The sequence below is a fragment of the Marmota marmota genome, unplaced genomic scaffold, assembly GCF_001458135.2.
Source record: "Marmota marmota marmota unplaced genomic scaffold, marMar, whole genome shotgun sequence".
Taxonomy (NCBI): Eukaryota; Metazoa; Chordata; class Mammalia; order Rodentia; family Sciuridae; genus Marmota; species Marmota marmota.
Genome location: NW_026000016.1, coordinates 6305088 through 6319297, shown reverse-complemented (window position 1 = coordinate 6319297; position 14210 = coordinate 6305088). Strand labels below are relative to the sequence as shown.

At 39.3% G+C, this 14210-nt stretch overlaps 1 protein-coding gene across 25 annotated transcripts in view; it reads right to left on the bottom strand.

The window, feature by feature from the left end:
* The window catches only part of Pard3 (par-3 family cell polarity regulator), a 626126-nt gene that overhangs the window by 547998 nt on the left and 63918 nt on the right, over nucleotides 1-14210 (bottom strand). For 9 of the 25 annotated variants that reach the window (XM_015483461.2, XM_015483455.2, XM_015483449.2 and 6 more), the window contains exon 1: nucleotides 13537-13684. The exons of 1 other annotated variant lie outside the window; for it this stretch is intronic. In XM_015483461.2, coding sequence (XP_015338947.2) covers nucleotides 13537-13662 — 126 coding nt within the window. In that variant the 5' untranslated portion in view covers nucleotides 13663-13684. Of the gene's footprint in view, nucleotides 1-13536; nucleotides 13685-14210 lie in introns of those variants that run through there. 15 more of the 25 variants (XM_015483462.2, XM_048809087.1, XM_048809085.1 and 12 more) reach the window with 5 other exon arrangements.

Genomic DNA, 14210 nt, shown 5'->3' with positions numbered 1-14210 from the left:
CTAATCTGCATAAAATAGTTCACACACCCTGGTGGCTCAAAGTTCCCCTTACAAACTGGTCTGAAGATACTGATGAGAGGGGCTATGAACAAAGCAGTCTCAGAACAATGCATTGTTGGAGACTATGTTTATAAAGGTAAAATTATATACACATGTATATGTGCATGTTAAAATATTTAACACACCCACCCCAAAATGTGCAGTGGTTATCACTGAGAAGTAGGATTTGGCAAAAAGGAACATTTTAAATTTTATTAACTTCTACATGGTAAATGTTTTTAAAACCATAACACTCTTCAAATTATTTGAGGAAGAAACATAGTTGGCTTTAAACTTCCACAACCATTCTTATTTATATACTCAACTGGAAATACACTAAATTGTGTTCTGCCACTAACTACTGCTTTCCCCGCAGCACAGTATTGCTATCAAAAAGTTCTATCAACATTGTTTTGTTCTGTTTTTTTTTTTTCCAAATCTAAGAAGGCAAATTTGTTACAGCTCTTTCTTGAAGAAAAAGTGGGAAAAAGATAAAACACTAATGATAGTCAAAATATAGATTCCTCCCAGATCTATGGACTAACCCTCCAGGGGTGGTGCCATGAAATTCAGATTCTTAAGATCCTCTTCTAGTGAACCTCTAATGAAGGCATGCCTAAGAACCACTAAAATGGAACACTTCTTACTTTAAAAATGCAGAATTACCAATCCTTGTCACTTTTTAACCAGCACAGCAAACAGCTCAAATGTAATACCATAAACAGTACTATGCAAATAACCTTCAGTTACTACACCCTCACTTATCTGGACCCCTATAAAAGGAATCAATCATCCACAACACCAAGAGTAACACACACACACACACACACACACACACACACACACAGTCATCCTCTTCATCTATGGGGCTTCTTTTACCACACATGTATTCCCTGATTTCAATATCACACAGGGAGTCCTTAGGAACCCACTAGTATTCTTGCTCCAGAATTCATCATTTCTGTATTTGTTGAGCTGAGGAGGGGGAGGGGAGGAAGGAAGGAGATGAGGAGCAAAGGTAGGAGGAGGAGGGGAGGAGGAGGGAGGAGGGGAGAGGAGGGGGAGAAGAAGCCCCAAAACAAACTATACTCCTAGTTCCTAGTTTTCCACACCAAATGGTATTAACTTTCCAAGGGAAAACTGGAAGTAACTAATATCTTGGAGTGAACAAGGAAATGGTGTCTTTTAGCCATCATTCCCTGGCCATTCTGAACAGGTACACCCCACCAAGCAAGCTCTTCTGGGCACTAACCAACTTGAATATCAATTTTCATTTCTATACAGTAAGAACTGTTCTTTTAGCTTCCTTAAACCACCTTACCCTCCATCTGAAATTATTACCTGCAGGCTTTCTATAATGTTTGTAGCCACCCCTTCAATATAAATTCCCACCTACAGAGTTTCTCAGTCCCACAACTTCATCCTTCAGAACCTGCTGCACTCCAGCATCTCCCCTGCATTAAGGCTACATTAAGCCCTGCAGGACTGTGATCTCCACACAGTGCCCAGGGTCTCCAACGTCTGGGTCCTACCTGATCCTCCAGGCTGGCCCACAAGTCTCAGCCACCAAGTCTCCTCAGGCACCCTATTCTCCAAGATCTGTTCCTGACTATCCCACCCCTTGGACAGACTAGAAGTTTAGCTCCAGCCCACTATTAAGGTTTCCAAAAATCTTAACAGTCTGCAAAACAGTTGTCAGATGTCAACTTTAAACCTTTAAAAACTCTTAATGTTTTATTTTTATGCATGCTAAAATAACAGTAGAAACTTTCTGCTGAAACTCTTGTTACTATACCAATTCTCTGATTCTCTTGACAGCAACATGTGTTAAAGAACTGTCTATCCTTGTCTCAGATTTATCCCCTCCCCAAATCCCATTTAATCAGGCTTCCTGCCCACCACACTCACAAAACTATCCAAGTCATCAATAGCATCAACATTGCTAAATTGCAATGGACCTGTCTCAATCCTGATTATACTTTATCAGCAGAATTTAATATCAGAGATTATTCCCTACTCTTTGAAATACCCTATAAATTTGGTTTATAATGCTCCCACTAGGCTTTTTAATTTTGAGACTTAACTGTTGACTCCTGACCCCGGAGGGGTCCTGATTCATCAGCCAGCTAGACCAGATGACACTGACAGCATCACACCAAGCTATCTCAGGCTGATGCTAACTAAATGTCACTCCATAAATACACGCTCAAGAGAAGTGACTTTTTTCTGAGAGGGAATGAGGAGAGTATCAGTAATCCTAACAAATCATACTACATTAAGAAAAGCAGATGTGAGCAGGCTATACAAAAATGCTTCCCTCCTACCAGAGTATAAAAACCAGGAAGGATATTTTTGCCACTGAAAAATAATTCCTTGGAAAGTTTTTATCTCTTGGGAGATTCTAAGTGGCAGCTTTCATCAACACATTTCTCTTTAATAAACAGAGGACTTGCAGCATATTCAAGGGAATAGTCAAGCACCCATGTGGAGAAAAATTGAATTTTATCAATTTATTCTACTTTACAGCAGTTTACATTAAAAAGTTTGAAGAGTAATAATAAAAATCAGGCCAGGCGTGGTGGTGCATGCCCGTAATCCCAGCAGCTGGAGAGGCTGACACAGAAGAATCACAGGTTCAAAACCAGCCTCAGCAGAAGCAAGGCGCTAAACAACTCAGTGAGACCCCGTCTCTAAATAAAATACAAAATAGGGTTGGAGATGTGGCTCAGTGGTTGAATGTCCCCGAGTTCAATCCCTGGTACCAAATTAAAAAAAAAAAAAGTAAAAACTCATTGCTGTCCTGTCTATAGAAAATTAGAAATGTGATTAAACAAAAAATGGTACAGCACTGTATACTACACTAATTCTATAATAATTATACTGGTCACTGGATTAAAAAAAATAAAGAAATGTGACATAACTGTGGATTTAAAAAATAAAAACAACCAAGTATCTTGGTTATGATATGTTCATTTAAATAATGAAAGATTTAAACTCTAACAATAAAGCAGGGAAAGGTAGCACAGGAAGCAGTCCCAGTGACTCAAGAGGCTTTGTCAGGATTGCTTCAGCCCAGAACTCCAGGGGCGATCCTGGATACGCAGAAAGACCCAATCTCAGTGAGGCACATTTGACCCAAAGATGGGTGGAAGCCTGGAGAAGTCTGCAGATCAAGCCATACGAAGAATTACTGCTTCTTATCCGGATAAAGAACATAGCCAAGACCTGGCCTAGTCCTTGAGAAACAGGGGTGTGAGGGAATACCTCTAAGTCTCAGCTAGAATATAAGCAGAAGTAACTTTACAAAACGCAAGGAATCTGACTTACAAAACGCAAGCTTATTCTATTTACGTACATGATACGAGAAGACAACACAAGCAAAACCCTAAGGAAAGACTGATTCCTATTCGGCCTTCCAGAAATCTCTCAAATTCTATTAAGAGTGTCATCAGGGGTGGGGTTATAGCTCAGGGGTGGGGTTATAGCTCAGTGGTAGAGCACTTGCCTGGCATGTGTGAGGCACTGGATTCTATCCTCAGCACTACATAAAAATGGATAAATAAAAATAAAGGTATTGTGTCCATCTACAACTAAAAAAATGTTTAAAAAGAGCATCATCATGTTATACAGCAAATTAATGAGCTTTGTGAGCTATGGCTGGTAAAAGAAATAGCTCCTTCACGTCTAATGCTTGAAAACATTTCAAGAGAAATATTCTCCTCACTTTACTGCCTCTTCTCCTTCAAAAGCTTTGCTCCCCATCATAGATTTTGAAGATGGAACGTTTGAAACAGTAAGTTTCTTTTATCTCCCTTCAAAGTTGGCCTTGACTAAAACATATTCTCCTATCAATTTTATTTCAAATATTTCTGGAGCAGCAAGTGTTGTAGACTATCATGCACCTCCCCCCCCACACCTCATAGTACTGGTGCCAGTCAGTAAAAGTTGTCAGAAATAAACAGTTATCAGATAAAACATAAACAAGTTGATCATGATGTGTCACAAGAAAAACAGACCCACAAATGCTTCATAACCTCCAAGGAGGAAAGGGTTAGGAGAGACTTATGAGGGGTGTTTCTGCAGAACTGAATTCTAACAAATGAGGAGGCTGAAGGAAGGGGAATCTAAGACATTCTGAGGAGGAGGAAGAGCAAAACAGGCCTGGAGGAGAGGCAGAGTTTACCAGAAAACTGAGGACACAAAAACCAGCTAAGAGACAAAAATGGAGGGTGACAACATCACGTCATATAGTTGCACGGTTATTTTGATTTCCTCCCAATCACCCACTGAAACTACAAGGGGACGAGGTTGTTGCTGGTTATTTTTCAAGTCATAATCCCACGAAGACAAAGAGAACAAAAGGAAACAAGCACAACAGTTTTGGGAAGCTGGGAAGCAGGTAGCCCAGTGGTAACATCCTTAGCAGAACTGACAAAATGAATCTGAACATGGTTCTGGGGAAAACCAGGAGGTAATATGACCTCCCCTGACGATTTTCTAAGAACTGAAATTGGGAGAACCAAATGCACCAGAACACGGCAAAGAAGACAAGAGGAGAAACAGAACTGGATAAAAGTGTGTTTGGGCTGCAATTTGAGCCCCAGTTGCCCTGAGACTCCACTCAGCACAGTAGCGCAGTAGCTGTTCCTCCCTCCCCTTCTCCTCGCAGCTCACTGAAGGCTCATTTTCTGGAGGTTAAAACAGTTGGTGGGGACTGGGAAATTCGAGGCAGAGCAATTGTAGAGGTTCCATAATAAACATGGGAGGAGATAAGCCCTCTGCTTATCCCCAGAATGCTGGCAACTGAGCTGATGCTACCCAAGCAAGAGGTTGGTAGAGCCTTCCTGGACTTCTGACCATCCAAAGATGAAAAGTCAGAGGAATCTGGCCTAGCCCAGTGACTCTGCTATGAAACTCCCAGTGTAAGCCCTTGACTGAACTCAGTGTTCCCAAGTTACACTAGTGTCCCTTATATCAGAGCCAACACCCAAGACAGAGACTTATTAGTAAAGGCCCATGGATAGAAGAGAGGCCAAAACAAACAGGAAAGAGAACTTGGCAACCAGAGACTACATAAGAAGAAGATGATACTGAGAAGATGCTCCTCTGATGGTCCCCTGAGTTCAGACAGGAGTTCGTCCAGGTTGCAGAGTGGGAGGAGGAGGGAGGGAGGGAAGGAGGGAGGGAAGGAAAGAAGGAAAGAGAAAATATTCTGAGAACTAAAAATAAAAAAAGAAAAGCATTTGAAAACTCAATACTAAAAATCTAAAAGGAAAAGCTAAACGGGAGAGCTGAGAGGACTTGAAAATATTTCCCACAGAATGAATTCAAAAAGAAAACAAAGGATAATAACTCAGAATATCTATCAAGTAAATCAAACAGCTCAATAATTTGTAGAAAAAGAAAACTGGGAAAACAGAACAATAACAAAAAAAAAATCATCATTACCCAGAATGATGTGTTTCCTCATTGAAAAGTTCCACAGAAAACCTCATACAACTTATGAAAACATACATATACCAACGTACATCAGAACACAGTAGACAAAGGGGAAAACAGTTACAATGAAGGGATAAAGAATCAAATGGGTTGAAATTTCTCAAGAACAACACTGGAATCCAGATGATAAGGTTCCACTGACTTCAAAATTCCTAAAAGAAATCGTTCTTATCCTAGAATCCAATACCTTGCCCAACTATCAGTAAAGTATGGAGATAGAGGGGTATTTTTAGAAATGCAATGTCTAAGAAAATATTATCCTCTTTGTACATTTCTCTGGAAAGTACTAGAAGACGTGTTCCAAGAAAACAAGAAATAAACCACAAATAGAATGGCCTGGCCTATGAAACAGAAGGCATAAGACAGAAGAGAACTCCCAGTACAGTGGTGCCAGCTGGTGAAGCTGACCCCAAATGTCAGCTGTGAACCAGGAGTAGAAAAAGTGACCAGTCTAGACCAGAGCAGGCCAGAAGCTCCAGGTGTGAAGACTCCAACATTGTGTGGAAAGAGACCCCAAAGTAACTAAGCATACCAACTGCTACACAACAGCTCGTCGCACTGGGGTTGAGTTTGTTGGACATTTACAGAAGACTAACCAAAGGAATAAACATCATTCTTTTCATGAAAAACAAAATTTGTGACGAAAAAGTAATCAAGGAATCATGCATAGCTCAGCCATAAGCAGCTTCAAATAATGAAAAATCCTGTGAATATTGAATATATTTATCTACTCGAGATCATAACTACATTTGGAAGAAAGTGGAATAATAAGTGTGTATGATAGAACAGAGAAGTATCCAAGAAGTAGCTTTTTGTGCGAGAGTGGAGACAAAGCACAAACATGGGGCAGTATAACAGGGTTAAGACTTCTAATCAACAGATGCAGACAAAAACAAAAACAAAGAAACAAAACAAGCCATTTATATAGAAATGTGGCAGTAGTTATCAAAAGAACCCGCTGGAAAAGCAACCTCTGGTGGCAAAGGCACAGTTTTTTCTCATGACAATCCTAGCAGCACCAAGGTACTACCTACATACATAATGCTGAGAACCAAAAAAGTCTACAGGAAAGAGTTTGGAAAATTCCATTAAATTATAAATCACGATGGCACACAGCTAAAGGGTTAGCGTCCATCAATCCTTTTACATAATTATGTTGAAGTTTCTGTTAAGAATTGGACAACATTTCGTTATTAAAAAGACAATGGAAGAGCACAATCAAAAGGAATGATACTTCATTCAAAATTCTCCCAGTAACTCACACTTCAATTTATGTAAACCAAAAATAAAACAGCTCAAACATGTTCTAAAGTTGTTTTTTAAACGAATGAAACATTGGCATTACAAGGCAGACAGGATCCACATGACTTTGCCTGATTTAATCAGCTCCGTTAAAAAAAAAAAGAAAAAGAAAAAAGTCTTTTAACACAAACTCAGACATACGACTCGTTTCCAACTTTGTTGCGATAACACTGTTCAACAGTGAACACACTTTTGTTGTCTTCTCCATAAAGGTAGAAAACACAGGTGATCAGGTGTCATATCTGATATCCAACTATAACAAAACAACCTGGATCACCACCAGGGAGTGACTAATATAGAATACATGCATGCCTGGCCCCCACTTCTCTACCCCAAGCCACACCCAACACCAACACCTCACAACCACAACACAGCACACAGCAAACCACAAACCTGCTGCCTCCACTGAAGGGTGGATGCCTTCATTTAGTATGTCAATCAAAAAGAGAAAAGGCAACAGGAAACCAAAGGTGAAGTCCAAGTTCAAGGAAATAACTTTCTGGTGTTTTATTCCATTAAAACTAGCTCACAATCTCTCACAGAGTCACACAGGAGCCTAGGAATAAGTGAAATCAAGCCATTATCGACTTCTGGTGCTCACATAACTTCCATAACAACACAGAAAACTCACAAATGCCCTCAAATCCCTTCTTTATATATAAATGGAGGGAACAGCCCAGATCACAGGGTTGGTTTGGAATGGAGCCAAAGCAGGAAAGAGACACAGTAACCACCAGTAAGACTATCTGCATGTGTTGTACAATTTTTAAAATACATTCATGTTCATTCTCCAAATCGGGGGAGGGTTTATAGTCCCTATTTTCAGATAAGAAACTGAAGACTTGGAAAATATGATACTGACAAGAAGTCACAACTAGTAAATGCTCCAATCTACATGGGTTGATTTATTTCTCAGCACTTTCTCACACTGACAATGATGATTTTCAATCCATAGCATCAGAGTTAATTGAATTCTCTCCACCAACTTTTTACATTTTAATAGAGTACATAAAAAGGAGCACTATAAAATATTTCTTTTAATAAAAAGGTTTGTGCTATTATTAAAAAAATCAAGTTTGAAAAACCACACACCTAAATATTATATTACATGTTCTAATCTCATCCATGATTTAAAGCAGTGGTACTCAAAGTAGGAGTCCAGATCTGTGCATCAGCATCACCTGAGACCCTCAGAAATCCCAAAGCTGGGGCTCCAACCTGGTTCCTACTAAGTCAAAATTTCTTGAGGCAGGACCCAGCAATCTGCATTTAAACAAGACTTCCCAGTGATTCTGATGCATGCTAAAAGTTTGAGGTCCAGTTATACAGAACTGGGAAGGGAGCAGCACTTTGTGTTTCTTCTACATATTATGTTTTCGTTCATAGATACATGTTATTACCCAGACTTTTAAAATCAAACAGATGTTAGCTATTACGTCTTAAAAATGGTTGCCATGAACACACAAATATATATTTATCTCCTGTAATAAACACAGAAATTTCAGTATTCATGCCAGATGGTCTTTCTCATAGTCGTTTCAATCCTAAGCCCCAGACAAAAGATTGTAAAAATCCACATTTTTACACCAGGGCCCTCCCAACATTCTATCTCAGAGACAAACATCTACTTGCTTCCCATGGCGCCTCACTTTGGGAGCTGCCTAAGACCCCAGCAGCTTCTTTTAAAAGCCTGCCAGGAAATCTTCCTACAAGAAGGAAAGGGCGCCCATTTAGAAATAACTTACAACTGGATGATATTTTTATCAAATCCAATTTTACTTCAAATTTATTAAGCTTCTAGTCTTCCTTATTTTCCCTCTAAAACCAGCTTCCGATGTCTTCATTTTCTTTTTCCTCCTTCCAATGTCGTCTTTATCCCTCCTGGCAGCCACAGGAATCCTCCTCTAATCTAAACTAACCAGGCAAAACCTTCTGACAGTACATAGACACACAAAGAGGAAACCAAGGTAAATGACACCACAGGGAAAATCAAGACAGACAAAATCAAGAATGTAAGGTTTTTTGGTTTTGTTTTTACGATAAAACTAACATGGTCTTTCTAGAACAACAGAGTCTACCTCATCTGATAACTAAATAAAATGTAGGATCCTAGAGCAGATCCTGCATCTGGAGAGAACAAAAGTTGTGAAAAAGGATAACTTAAGACATTTGTCATATTAAGTAACAGAATCATAACTGGCAAATTCCTGAATGTGATCATTATGCTCAGGTTATAGGAAAAGAATATTCTTATATGGGGAAAATATATACTGAAATATTTAGGTGGGAGAAATGTCCTAATATCTAGATTGGTCTCAAATGGTCCATCACATACCAAAAAAGCAAGTAGTATCACTATTAATAATGCATATTTATGTGTTCATATAGATAGGAAGGAAGTTGATGCCCTAAGATGTTAACAGTTAGTTCATTTTCTAGTTTCTAGATCTGAAATTCCTCAAAAGAAAAGTCAACCAATTAAAAATAACTGGAAGGGCAAATGTAGTCCTGTACACCTATAATCTCAGCTGCTCAGGAGGCTGAGTCAGGAGCATCACAAGTTCAAAGTCAGCCTCAGTAATTAAACGAGGCCCTTAGTAACTTAGTGAGACCCTATCTCAAAATAAAAAATAAAAAGGGCTGGGGATGTGGCTCAGTGGTTAAACGCCCCGAGTTCAATCCCTGGTATTGGTATTGATATTGATATTAATAATAATAATAATAATAATAATAATAATAATAATAATATAAAAACTAAAAATAACTGGAGAACTGTTATGGATCAAAGAGGTGAAAGAGGCATGACAAAAGTCAAGGTATGAGTCTTAACTGGATCCTTGTTGGGGTCATAAAAAAAAAAGTCAATGTAAAAGACATCTTGGGGACAGTGTGGAGATTTTTAATATGGACTCAATATTATGTGATTCTAGGAAATCATTATTAATTTTCCCAGTTGTGATAATAGTTTTGTGGATATTTAAGGAATACATTCTATTCTACTCTTAGGAGATACATTCTATTGATGAAGTATGATGGTATCTGCTACTTATCTTAAAATAATTCACAGTCTTTCTATATGCACACACACATACACATACTTATATACATAAAAACATATGAATAAATATCATATAAAGTACAACCAGGAAAATGCAAAGAATTCCAAGTGTTTTAAACAGAGGGAAGCAATTATAAGGAATTAGTGACTAAGATGGAAGAAAACAGGGGACTCCAAACAGATACACAGTAGAAGGAAGCCACTACCACCCCTACACTGGAGGGCTAAAGGGAGGTGGCAGCAGAGCCCAGGCCCAGGGTGCCACAGCAGAAGCTGACCCAGAGGGGACACAGCTGAACCTTGTACGATTCTCTCAACTACTACTGAGTTTTCATAAGAAATTAGAATGCAGATTAATTTTAACCAAATTAAATAACCAACATCCATGAGAACACAGGAAGACAGCATTCTCACATACTGCTCCTGGGCAATAATTATCACACACATTGGGGTGAGGATGGTGGGGAGAATTATTTTTTTTTCTTTTTGCTTTTTGCAGTGCTGTGGATTGAACCCAGGGCTTTGTGCACAATAGGCAAGCACTCTATGCACTGAGCTATACCTCCAGCCCATGGCCAGGGAGGGGAGATCTGGTATCATGCAATTTTTTAAAAATATTTATTTTTTAGTTATAGATGGACACAACACAACGCCTTTATTTTTATGTGGTGCTGAGGATCGAACCCGGGTCCCTCCCGTGCTAGGCGAGCACTTTACCGCTGAGCCACAATCCCAACCCAAGCCACAATCCCAGCCCTGGTATCATGCAATTTTTTAAAAAAGTCTAAAATTATACATATCCATTAACCTAGTAATTTAAAATGTGGAGAAAGGTAAAAGATCAAGATATATAAATAGTAAATCAGATGTTTTGATATATTATACATAATAGGAAAATAAAACACTAACAGCAACTCAAAAATAGTATTCATGGGATACTACATAAGGCATCACCTCGTTTTTAGTTCAAAGAAAGTATACTATGGATTGGAAGTGCTTGTCTGTATTTTCTGGCTTTCCATAATAAATTTACATGATTTTTGGTCACTTTAAATAACCCATTCTTTCATCTTTTGTTCTCAATAATATAATTACTGTTCAACTCATCTTCCCACTTCAAGAATCCTATCCTTTAATCCTGTCCTGCATCTAGCTACCATATAAATTGTCACAAAATACCCTTTTATCATGTCACTGTCCTGTAATATGAGTCATTTCCAGTGACTCACTACATTCTAAAGGTCAAAGTCCAATGTCCATAGCCAAGCACTCAAAACTCTTTCCAAGCCTGCCTTTCAGGGTTCCCCAAATCAGTCTCTCCATCCTCCCAGTCAGGCCTCAGTTGCTAACCTGTCATATCTGCATCTTTGTTCTGTTACTGATAAGCCCCAAGCACCCAGAATAGTGTTTTAAGACAAAGTAGATGCTCAATATATATCAGCTAAGTGAATTAATTCTTATGTTTCTTGTTCATTTTCTTCCACACATCTACAATGATTTCATTCTCACATCTTAAAGCTACCCTAATTATATGCATTTTTTCTTAGTTCAAAACCTATTCTCTCAGTAAAATGTGCCCTAGTGCTAACCTGCTTATCTAGACCGCAGATCTGTCACTGAATAGTCTACTTCCTTGTATATGTGTGGTGGTTTTTTCTCATTTCCCAACACACACACCCACCCACAGATAAAATCCCCAAAAGCAGGGGCCATCTTTAGTTTGTTCTTTTTTTTTTTTAATAGCACAGAACAAAGAACAAAGCACTGTGTTACATAAATAGTGTGTGCTACAAAATATATATATATATATATATATAAAAATAATCACCCTATTGGGCAAAGGAAAGAATTTACTACACAAGCTCTTCTCCGAGAACTTAATCAACAAACACAGGCTTGTACTCTCCTAACTGCCAAAAGAAACGACATGGACATGCCGTGCTGTGTCAGGATCATTCTGACTCCCCAGTCCCCCTTCATACTCTGCTTCGTCAAGCTGGCTCAGGAAATGTTGTGTGATTGTTCTAGCTGACATTCCAGAAAACAGTTTGGATGAAGAGAAAGAAAACATCCAGATATCTTCCCATTGCAATCAGGAGCCGAGACTGCAGTGGGAACACCTTCATTCCCACCCACAGAGGTGAGTCCCAGCCTGAGTGGCCAGGAACTCCAGGCAGACGTGAGTTGACACCTGAAATGTGCCCATATCCCTGGAGAAGAACAAGAAAAAAAATCCCACCTTAGCCAGGCAAGCTCCCCTCCTCTAGTCCTGGCAAATGCAACAAGATGCAAGGGTGTGGGAGGCAGCCTGAGTGAATCAAAGCCTTCACTGAAGGAAGGAAATACCTGAGGTACTAGATATACAATATATCAAGCATAGTCCTGTTAGGGGAAAAAAAAAAAAAAAAAAGTGGACCTAAAGGTTGGCCTACTCCAGAGCTCAAAATTTCTCTCTGTAAGCTTTGCAACCATCAGTACCCTGAAAGCAGACAGCTGGCAGTGTGCCCCCTCCCACCCCAATGCATTCCTTCATATGCACTCTGTGAAATTCAGCAGTGGGGCTGCCAAGTATCAAACACTTCTGGGCCACTCCTTTCACAAGTGACCTTTTTTTTTTTTCCAACAATCCTATAAGGTAAATGCTTTCAGCTCCATTTGTACATGAAGAGACAAAGGACCAGGAAACTTGAATTCTCTGAGATGTAACTAAAGCTGAAGAGCAAAACAAGGGGAACTTAGGCTCTGATGTTACTGCAATGTGGAAATCCCTGCCAATATCTTTAAAACGTGCTGCAGCCTCTTCCAGGATCATCTAAGCAGTTTGCCATGAGGAAGGGAGAAACTGAAGCATCAACCAAGATAAAAGACTTAAAAATGAGAATAGAACAAAAGGATAATGAAAATAGTCCCCACCCCCCAGCAGGTAATATACTTGACTAACTTCAATATGGGAAAGGAATGCTTTACACCTGTCAAAGATAAATAGATTGAAAAACATTAATTCCAATCATGTTCCAGGCAGCAATGAATTCACAGTTGTAGAAAAAACAATCCATAAACATAAAATAGGGGCAGGGAAACCTCAAAGTAGAAACTCATCTGTACCTTTGGAACCAATAGTATCCATGCAGTCAAGATAATAACTCCTATATTGCATGACACATTTTAAAGCTAACTAAAATGTTAACTGTTTCATATATGTGTGTGTGTGTGTATGTGTGTATAAATACCCATATCTGTACATGAATACATGAAATAATACAAGGAGATCCTTAAAGTTACTCATCCAATGTAACATAAGAAAAAGCTACCCTCACATATTTATTCTCCAACTAGCAAACAAGAAAGAGAAGCTGACACCAAAAGGAATTCTTCTAACCTGGAAAGAAAACCTCACTGAAATATGATAAATTCTAAATGGCTTTGAATTCTAAAACAAAAATTTGACTTCAAAGCAGCTGACATTACTTAATCCAAAAACCACCTCTTGATTTTTTCCTATTTAAAAAAATTCTCTCAGATTACTTAACCAACCAGGAATAATTCCTTATACTTGGCTATACTAAACATGACTGAATCAGAAGAAATATTTCTAAGCCAATTAAGAAGAAAATTGGGACAGAGAACTTTGCACCTACCTCTGACTTCCTCTTTGTAAGTCTGGGCAAACAGTCATCCAATTGTACCTTGTGACCCCTGTACTGAAACCCAGCACAGCCCACGCTGCGTGGGTTCCGGGATAGAGTCCCACAGCACCACATCATCAGGACACCAGACAGCAGTGCTCCAAGAGTGGCTTAGACCACAACCACTTAGAAGGGTGGAGGGGCCTATGCCCAATGTCTCCTCAGGATTGCTTTTGCCAGAGGTGGGGCTCCCTTCTCCTCCCAGGATACTCCTACCAGGAGTCAAGGGAGGAATCCATGATGGTATCTTCAAAAGATTTGCCTAAGACCAGAGGGAGCTCTGGAATCTGATTACCTTAGATATCTTATAGGCAAGGAGCATGCATCAGCTTTGAGGACAGATTTTCAGCAAGGGCAGAGTGATAAAGTTTCAATGGGTGTGTACATCCATATGTATACACCAAGACATGAGCTACTCACTTGGTCCATGGGCTTTCCCTGTTTCTCAAGTCCACTTGCTGGTTATACCTCCTGGAAAGCCATCCTTACTATTCACTTGCAGGACTCTCACACATTCCAATTCCGGCACACCTCTCTCTCTCTCTCTTCTGACATCAGTCTTCAATCGCACTTTATCTCATGCCTAATCTCTCCACAGCATTTCAAATAATGTCTTAAAATTTTGC